Source organism: Salmo trutta, chromosome 1 (genome assembly GCF_901001165.1).
Source record: "Salmo trutta chromosome 1, fSalTru1.1, whole genome shotgun sequence".
NCBI classification, from domain to species: Eukaryota; Metazoa; Chordata; class Actinopteri; order Salmoniformes; family Salmonidae; genus Salmo; species Salmo trutta.
The window spans coordinates 8147400-8157752 of NC_042957.1; the positions used below are offsets into that span (position 1 = coordinate 8147400).

At 48.6% G+C, this 10353-nt stretch overlaps 1 protein-coding gene across 1 annotated transcript; it reads left to right on the top strand.

Moving 5' to 3' along the window:
* The first annotated feature begins 2359 nt into the window (after positions 1-2359).
* Positions 2360-2755, top strand: LOC115147177 (pollen-specific leucine-rich repeat extensin-like protein 4). Its single transcript, XM_029727315.1, has one exon. The coding sequence runs from the start codon at positions 2360-2362 to the stop codon at positions 2753-2755; it is 396 nt and encodes a 131-aa protein (XP_029583175.1).
* Positions 2756-10353: the final 7598 nt, after the last annotated feature.

The following is a 10353-nucleotide window of genomic DNA, read 5'->3' on the forward strand; positions in this document are numbered from 1 at the left end:
ACTACCCGTGTGCCCCCCCCAAAATAATTATTGGGGGTGCCTCTCGTGCTTCCCCATCGGCGCGTACAAGGCCTCATATCAGCGCCGCTCCGCCTTGGCTGCCTCTATCTCCTCCGGTGGGCGGCGGTATTCCCCAGCCTGGTGCCAAGGTCCAGCCCCGTCCAGAACTTCCTCCCATGTCCACGATTCTACCGAGTACTGCTGCTGCTCCCTCCTCCGCTGCTTGGTCCGTTTTTGGTGGGAGATTCTGTCACGTTTGTCGTAAGGAGAGGACCAAAACGCAGCGGGAATATGTACACTCATCTTCTTTATTATGGACAAAGAAGGAAAAACCCAAAACAAACACGTATACAAAATACAACGATGAATAACAGGCCGGTAAGGCACAAAGCTATACACAGCACAATCTCCCACAAACTAACAGGTGAAAACAGGCGACCTAAGTATGACTCTCAATCAGCAACAACGATGTACAGCTGTTCCTGATTGAGAATCATACCAGGCCAACACAGAAATACAAAACTAGAACAGCCCCTTAGAAATACAAACACAAGAACATACCCAACACCCCAGAACACAATAATCAAATACCCCTCTACAATAAACACACACCCCGAATCACCTAAATCAACTACCCCTTCTACATCGACACTTACACCAATAAACCCCAGAAACACTCTACACAAAATATCCCTCTATCTAACACATACACAAAACCATGAAAACAAATACCCTCTGCCACGTCCTGACCAAACTACAATAACAAATAGACCCCTTTACTGGTCAGGACGTGACACTACCCACCACTGCGACCTGTACGCTCTCGTTGGTTGGCCCTCGCTTCATACTCGTCGCCAAACCCACTGGCTCTAGGTCATCTACAAGTCTCTGCTAGGTAAAGACCCGCCTTATCTCAGCTCACTGGTCACCATAGCAGCACCCACTCGTAGCACGCGCTCCAGCAAGTATATCTCACTGGTCACCCCCAAAGCCAATTCCTCCTTTGGTCGTCTTTCCTTCCAGTTGTCTGCTGCCAATGACTGGAACAAACTACAAAAATCTCTGAAACTGGAAACACTTATCTCCCTCACTAGCTTTAAGCATCAGCTGTCAGAGCAGCTCACAGATCACTGCACCTGTACATAGCCCATCTATAAATAGCCCAACCAACTACCTCATCCTGTAATGTATTTATTTATTTATCTTGCTCCTTTGCACCCCAGTATCGTTACTTGCACATTCATCTTCTGTACATCTACCATTCCAGTGTTTAATTGCTATATTGTAATTACTTCGCCACCATGGCCTATTTATTGCCTTAACTTACCTCATTTGCACTCACTGTATGTAGACTTTTTGTTTTCTTTTGTTCTACTGTATTATTGACTGTATGTTTTGTTTATTCCATGTGTAACTCTGTGTTGTTGTATGTGTCGAATTGCTTTGCTTTATCTTGGCCAGGTCGCAGTTGCAAATGAGAACTTGTTCTCAACTAGCCGACCTGGTTAAATAAAGGTGAAACCCACCCCCCCCCCCCAAAAAAAACAGCCTATTGTGTAGCACTCGCAAATGTTTCACAATGTATTTCTTTGTAGGCTATAGCCTTGAAATAATTACAATTATATAGTTTCAATAATTCATTTTCGTTCCTTCTCAGTCTCCCTGTCTGGCTCCTGACCTATTTAGAGTATTTATATGCTGTTTAATACAACATGTAGCATATTTCAAATGATGTTCGCTTCTTACATTTGTTCAAATATTTTTCGTTCAAATCCATATGGTTTAGTTTCAATACTTAAAAAACAATTGTTAGGTCCAGGTAGTCACAAAAAATAGATGGACGTTGGTTAAATTGTGATTTTAATGAATGGAGCGAATTTGGAGCTGAAGGTTTTTTCCCTGTGAGTGTGGAGCGGTAGGAAGGCACATGGAGCACCTGACGGTGTGCAAGCACCACTCCATGAGTGATGAGAGGGATTTCCAACCGCTCAACTCCCCGCACATGCTCTGATACAGATACTCTGTAAAAAAGTTTCAGGGTTACATAAAATGTTTTTTCTCATTAATGAATGTGTACACTTGTATTCCATTCTAATCCTCTCACCTACCTTGCCTGAAGAAAATGATCCACAACTCAAGCCATTTCTAAACAGATATTCGGCAGCTGTAACATTTTCAGTTGCTATAACAATATCCTAATATAACCATCTCTTTTCTTATTAGGAGAAAACCATTCCAAGGGAAACAGAAGAAAGTCCACTGATGAGCTAGACCACATTGGTCAGACACTGGGCCTTGTTTCACCCAGTCTACATACTGTCTACATACATACTGTATTCTGACTACAGCAGCAGTTCTTATGGAAGGGAGCCACAGCACATTACATCTGTACCAACCCATCAGGGAGTGGATCTCTGTGAGGCCGTTCCTCCCCAAACTCATTCACTCCTCCATCCCCATCCACACCCCCAGCCCCATCCACACCCCCATCCACACCCCCATACACACCCCCAGCCCCATCCACACCCCCATCCACAAACCCAGCCCCATCCACACCCCCATCCACACCCCCATCCACAAACCCAGCCCCATCCACACCCCATCCACAAACCCAGCCCCATCCACACCCCCATCCGCACCCCCATCCACACCCCCATCCACAAAGCCAGCCCTATCCACAGGTGTTTTGGTGGTTCCACCCACAAGATCCCCGCCTCTCGTAGGGGTCAACCAATCATTGCCCAGCATCTACTAGAGAAGGAGCTAGCAGAGACAGTGCAGAGGGGTCAGTCAGAAGAACATGGTTTTAAAAAACAGAAACAGAGTTTTGAGGAGAACATCGAGGCGAATGCTTCTTCATCGTCGTCAGACTCTGAGCTCCACTGGTTGGCTGACCTCCCCCTCTTACCTCTCTGCTCAGAGTGCAAGGCCAGGGTTGGGATGGGGAACCAGGGAGGGAAGCTCAGGCACCTGGGCTCTGCAGAGACCTGGGATGGTTGTTCCCCCAGATTTCCACTAGATCACCAGACAACCAGGAGGAGGAGCTCTGAGGGGCTGAGCTGCACCTGTAGCCTCCAGCACACCCTCACTCTGTCCCCTGGGACACCACAGACAGCAGGGACCTCCAGGCAAAGGGGGCTGAAGAGACTGTGGATGATGAGTGCTCCCCCAGCTGAGGAGACCCTTCAGTGGGGTTTTGTAGAGCCGAGGCCAGCCTATCCTTCTGGCGGTATCTCCAACTTCAAGGTCATGGAAGGAAGAGAGAGAGAGAAGATGGAGAAGAGTGACACTGTCATGGGAGGAGAGAGGGAGAGGGAGAGGGAGAAGAGGGATACTGACATGGGAGGAGAGAGGGAGAGAGAGAAGAGGGACACTGTCATGGGAGGAGAGAGGGAGAGAGAGAAGAGGGACACTGTCATGGGAGGAGAGAGGGAGAGAGAGAAGAGGGACACTGTCATGGGAGGAGAGAGGGAGAGAGAGAAGAGGGACACTGTTATGGGAGGAGAGAGGGAGAGAGAGAAGAGGGACACTGTTATGGGAGGAGAGGGGGAAAGGGATAAGAGTGACACTGTCATGGTAGCAGAGAGAGAGAGGAGGAATACTGTCATGGGAGGAGAGAGGGAGAGGAGGAATACTGTCATGGAGGGCAAAGAAGCCATGCACGAGTCCCTCAGCGCTGTTCTAGACTCCCTCAGCGCTGTTCTAGACTCCCTCAGAGGGGTTCTAGACTCCCTCAGCGCTGTTCTAGACTCCCTCAGCGCTGTTCTAGACTCCCTCAGAGGGGTTCTACTCTATGGGAACCGCCCTCTTTCTCCAAACAGAGTTCTCCCATTTGAGTACCGTTACGGTTCTCGCACGCCACGAGAAGTTGTAACTCTGAAAGAAGAGCCTGTTCACATTGAATCAGAGACGGAGCTCTCAGTGTACGACAACAAATTGTCTAACACCTCCCCCTTCCCATCTAAATCTCAAGACGTAGAGGATTCACAGGACAGCACCAGGCAGTCTCCAGAGGGTGGGACCACCCAGGCCCTGAGCCCCAGCCAGGAAGGAGGTAGAGCGGGGGGGAAGTGGAGGATAGAGAGAGTGGACGAAAAGAGGTCAGCCCAGCGGCAGTGTGAGGAGATGGAGAGGAAGGATGCAGCCTGGAGGATTATGGGGAAGATTGAGGAGGTGGAAGGGATCAAACGGAGGGTCAGTCTCACCAGCGCTGACTGGATCAAAGAGGAGAGCGAGGGGAGTGTTTTTGGACTGTTTACCTCTACGCCAGATGGGTGTGTGTCTAAAGGAGAGTCAGTGTTAGAGACAAAACCCTCTCTCCAGTCCCAGCTGCAGTGTTCTGTCCAGCCACCACCCTCTCTCCAGCCCCAGCTACAGTGCTCTGTCCAGCCACCACCCTCTCTCCAGTCCCAGCTGCAGTGCTCTGTCCAGCCACCACCCTCTCTCCAGTCCCAGCTGCAGTGTTCTGTCCAGCCACCACCCTCTCTCCAGCCCCAGCTGCAGTGCTCTGTCCAGCCACCACCCTCTCTCCAGCCCCAGCTGCAGTGTTCTGTCCAGCCACCACCCTCTCTCCAGCCCCAGCTGCAGTGTTCTGTCCAGCCACCACCCTCTCTCCAGCCCCAGCTGCAGTGTTCTGTCCAGCCACCACCCTCTCTCCAGCCCCAGCTGCAGTGCTCTGTCCAGCCACCACCCTCTCTCCAGCCCCAGCTACAGTGCTCTGTCCAGCCACCACCCTCTCTCCAGTCCCAGCTACAGTGTTCTGTCCAGCCACCACCCTCTCTCCAGCCCCAGCTGCAGTGTTCTGTCCAGCCACCACCCTCTCTCCAGTCCCAGCTGCAGTGCTCTGTCCAGCCACCACCCTCTCTCCAGTCCCAGCTGCAGTGTTCTGTCCAGCCACCACCCTCTCTCCAGTCCCAGCTGCAGTGTTCTGTCCAGCCACCACCCTCTCTCCAGTCCCAGCTACAGTGGTCTGTCCAGCCACCACCCTCTCTCCAGCCCCAGCTGCAGTGGTCTGTCCAGCCACCACCCTCTCTCCAGCCCCAGCATCAACAACTGCTAGAACCTTCTGTCCAAACCCAGCCCTCTCTCCAGCCCCAACCAAAGATCCAGGATTGGGGGCCCACTCGGGAAGATCCTCTCCCAGTTGAGGAGCTCCGTGCCCTGGGTGAGGCGCTGAGCCAGAGCCTGCGGAGAGCCCTGAGGATGGAGGGTCTAGGGGAGGACGAGGACTGGGAGTCAGTGAGGCATAGAGAAAGAGAAGAGTCCAGAGGAACTACCTGGAACTTCAACTTAGAGCAAACCACTTCAGAATCGTCATGGGAACATACTGAACTCTCCAATGACAACACCATGACCTTTGACCCTATGAGAGAATGGAAGTCCTCTCTCTCCGCCATCTTGGACTGCACTTCGTCCCTGCGGACCTCCAATAGCTTTGACAGCATGTCCCCCTTGATGTCCCCTATCCTGTCCCCTCTGTCCTCCCGGGTGTCCAGCCCTCATCTTAACCGCTGTCCCCTGCCTTGGTCCCTCTGCCAGCAGCCTGGAGAAAGACAGGAAGACAAAAAAAGAATGAGGGAGGAGGAGGAGGAGAGGAAAGGGAGAAAGAACTCAGCCCTGGGCTGTCTGGTCCTGCAGGGTGGGAGTAGGGAGAGAGGAGACAGTTATTCTACGGTCACCAGAGAAGGGATAGCTGACAAGAAGGGGGCCAGGAAGAGAGTGGCGTGGCTGGACCTGAGGCTGAATGAGCAGAACCAGAAGATGAATCAGTACCAGAGTGATGACCAGAGCCAAGGAAACTCCATTTGGACTGAGCCCGGTGTTTCCAGTTTGTCCTCTGTGCTGTTTTCAGGTGAGTTCTCACCTTATGTATTTGATCATGTCGAAATGATAAGAAGAGAAAGGAGTTTACAGGAGGGGGAAAGATACTGTGTAGAATGGATTAAGACACATTGTGTTACGCTGCTGAGCATGTGTACTGAGATGCACAGGTTAACTGACCCTTAAACACACACAACAGTAGAAGTTGTTTTCAGGTGAGTTCTGTCCAGTGGGGTGAATACGTGGACATGCAGACAGAGAAATGGGGTGAATACGTGGACATGCAGACAGAGAAATGGGGTGAATACGTGGACATGCAGACAGAGAAGTGGGGTGAATACGTGGACATGCAGACAGAGGAGTGGGGTGAATACATGGACATGCAGACAGAGCAGTGGGGTGAATACATGGACATGCAGACAGAGCAGTGGGGTGAATACATGGACATGCAGACAGAGAAGTGGGGTGAATACGTGGACATGCAGACAGAGAGGTGGGGTGAATACGTGGACATGCAGACAGAGAAGTGGGGTGAATACGTGGACATGCAGACAGAGCAGTGGGGTGAATACATGGACATGCAGACAGAGCCCTGTGATGTTCTAGGTAGGCTCTGACGGTCTGTCTGTCTGTCTGTCTGTCTGTCTGTCTGTCTGTCTGTCTGTCTGTCTGTCTGTCTGTCTGTCTGTCTGTCTGTCTGTCTGTCTGTCTGTCTGTCTGTCTGTCTGTCTGTCTGTCTGTCTGTCTGTCTGTCTGTCTGTCTGTTGTTTCTGCCTCAACCACTCTGCTTTCTCTATAGTCAGGTGACCGCTAGAGACCCACCCCCGCACACACACGCACACGCACGCACGCACGCACGCACGCACACACACACACACACACACACACACACACACACACACACACACACACACACACACACAAATACACACAAATACACATACACACTCAGATATTTTCCTTTTTGTCTGTCATTCCCCGACTCCCCTACATCCTCTCTACCCATGTTTAATGCACCAGAAGCATCCTTATGTGTGTGTGTATGTGTGTGTATGTGTGTGTGTTCAAGCATGGGGATGGGGCGGGCACCTGACAGGGCTCCCTGGGAAGTTAGCAGCCATGGTTGGATGTGCAGTGACCTGTAGTCGACCCAAGGTCCAGGATTAAGGACTACTGTGTGTGTGAAAGAAAAACAGGGGAATTCTCAATGGGAAGGAACAATCAGGAGTGCAGTCTAGGGTTCACCTGCATGGTTCAGTGTGGGTGGTCTCGAGCTTTACGTTGTTTTAACTATTATTATCAAAGGGCGGGTGTTACGCAATGGTAGTTACATCCCTAAGTTTGAAAAACTCCCATTATGCCTTGCAGTGACTTTGTTCATGTAAAAGTTGTGGTTATTGGTCACGGCATATTCTGCATATTATGCTCTAGTCTCTCTCTCTCCATCTCTGTCCCTCTATCTCTCTGTCTCTCTGTCTCAGTCTCTCTCTATCTCTCTATTCAATTCAAGGGGCTTTATTGGCATGGGAAACATATGTTAACATTGCCAAAGCAAGTGAAGTAGCTAATGTACAAAAGTGAAATAAACAATATGAACAGTAAACATTACACTCACAGAATTTCCTAAAGAATAAAGACATTACAGATGTCATATTATGTATATATACAGTGTTGTAACGATGAGCAAATGGTTAAAGTACAAAATCTGTCTCAGTCTCTCTCTCTGTCTCAGTTTCTGTCTGTATATTTCTCTCTCTGTCTCTCTGTCTATCTTTCTCTCTGTCTCTCTGTCTGTCTCTGACTCTTTCTCTCTCTCTCTCGCCTCTATTTACATGTTGCTTATGAGTGCCTGTCACACTACTTTTGGATTGCATTTGGATTTGAAGGCTCATATGAATGTCCTTCTTTGTATGTATGTGTCATTATTGCAAATCAAATGCATTATACTTAAAAAAGCACTTTAAACCAGTAAAATGGCTTTTTGGCAAGCTTTTGCTGCAGCCTATATAAATGAGCATTAGCATTCTAGCTAACAACTTCTGCAAATGCACAGTTATTTTTGCAAAGATAACAACCAAATATAATCTTAGCAACTGTTCAAGCAAGAATCAAAACCTAATTGTAAGCATATGAGAACCCACTAAAGTAAATGAAGGCAATGTTGAATGGGCGCAGATGGCGATGGCTTCGTGCGCATCTGTTCGTGACGTCAGTGTGTAGTGTACTGGAAAAGGGTCTATTGAGTTCATGTAGCCCAGCTGTTTTATGGGCTGGATCACTGAGTTCATGTAGCCCAGCTGTTTTATGGGCTGGATCACTGAGTTCATGTAGCCCAGCTGTTTTATGGGCTGGATCACTGAGTTCATGTAGCCCAGCTGTTTTATGGGCTGGATCACTGAGTTCATGTAGCCCAGCTGTTTTATGGGCTGGATCACTGAGTTCATGTAGCCCAGCTGTTTTATGGGCTGGATCACTGAGTTCATGTAGCCCAGCTGTTTTATGGGCTGGATCACTGAGTTCATGTAGCCCAGCTGTTTTATGGGCTGGATCACTGAGTTCATGTAGCCCAGCTGTTTTTATGGGCTGGATCACTGAGTTCATGTAGCCCAGCTGTTTTATGTGCTGGATCACTGAGTTCATGTAGCCCAGCTGATAGTGTCTGATATTACATTGGCTGCAATTCCTCTTCTATTTCTGAAGGTGGTGCCACAGCTCAACCTGATACAGAACCATACAATGGCAATGCCCTGGTCATTATACACAGACAATACTTGTGGAAATGTAGGGAAACATTTGGCCTCCTATTGAAGCTGTACTGTGTAGTTGTACTGTAACTGGTGATGTCATCCCTAGGCAAGCTGTAAAGACACTTTAATAGAAGTTGAAACTGGACTTAAGTACATCACACAAATACCCATTTCACCCTACCCTGATCAAGAGTTTACGTGAGCATTTCTCCATTCATTCATTGAATTTCAATTCACTTTCTGGTATTTCACTGAATTGAAACTGAATTGACCGCAACCAACCTGTATCAGTGGTTATGTCTTCCTGCTTAGGTTGAACTCTCTGTGATGTCTTGTGTGTAAGTTACAAGTGCTATTCGTACATCCAGTCACGTGTAGCTGTAGGAAGAAACCCACACGTTATTGAATGCTCCCAACGCTTTTATTTAATGCAACTGTCCTGTTTCTCTCCCCAGACGAGGCCCCGAGGAGACAGGAAGAGATCTGGCAGAGAGAGGTGGAGGATTCTCTGTCATACTGCCGGTCCCTGTCCCGCCCCTCTCGCCCCAAACACGTCGACTTCCTCAGGATCACACCCTTGGAAGATGACATCACCAGCAACTTGTCTTTCTCCCCACAGCGAGTGAGTTATTCTGACGTCTTAGAAATATCAGATACGTTTTACTTAAAGCATCCAGGTATAATGCTTTATTTTTTATTAGAATGATTTATTTTGTGTAAAAGAGACTTAGGAATGGAAAGCTGCTTGGCTCTGTGTTGTTGAACAATGTTTTCAGCTATTACTTAACCAAAGGGATGTTTTGATGCTTTGTGTGAATTGTACCTCTCACCACTGCCCTATGGGTTCTGAATGCACTGTGTGTGTGTGTGTGTGTGTGTGTGTGTGTGTGTGTGTGTGTGTGTGTGTGTGTGTGTGTGTGTGTGTGTGTGTGTGTGTGTGTGTGTGTGTTGAGTGGATTTCTGCTGCCCACTAGCTGTCTGCCTGCTATCCTTTGCCACACCTGGCCTGGCTGTTTAAGCAGCTTGCAGGGGGGGGGGGGGGGGTGTTGTTGGCCTGCTCTGCACCTGTCACACCTAAAATCCTGTTAACCTCTCACTGGCCACGTCTGTGTTAACTTTTCTCTGGATCGGTGGTCATTCATATCACACAACGTTTTCTACTTTAACACCATTATCAGCTTTTAGGATTGATAACACTGTACTAATACATGGTTTGTAAAAGTGTATGGTTTGATTTGATCAAGGGGTTATTACATGTTTTTAAAGGGCCTTGGTGGTCTACAGCAACTTGTAGGAACCTCTGCATCTACTCTTCACACAATAACATACTGACACGGTGAACCATAAACCTCCTTCTCCAACTTAACCCCTTAATAGCTAATTGAAAGTCCTTTAAATACTCAGAAATGCACCTGTCCGCTTGACTGTGTGCCGAGAGTACGTTCACTTGACTGTGTGCCAAGCTTGCATAGTAATCATCTCCAAGCTAGTGGTTAGAGCGTTGGGCCAGTAACCGAAAGGTTGCTGGATCAAATCCCCGAGCTGACAAGGTAAAAATCTGTTGTTCTGCCCCTGAGCAAGGCAGTTAACTCACTGTTCCCCGGGCGCTCGAAGACGTGGATGTCGATTAAGGCAGCCCCCTGCACCTCTCAGATTCAGAGGGGTTGGGTTAAATGTGGAAGACACATTTCAGTTGAATACATTCTGTTGTACAACTAACTAGGTATCCCCCTTTCTTTTCCCAAGTTATGATATACAGTGCATTCGGAAAGTATTCAGACCCCTT

What these genes read in the sequence shown, in the direction of transcription:
- LOC115147177 (XM_029727315.1), top strand. Translation starts at nt 2,360, where the DNA reads ATGGAAGGGAGCCACAGCACATTACATCTGTACCAACCCATCAGGGAG.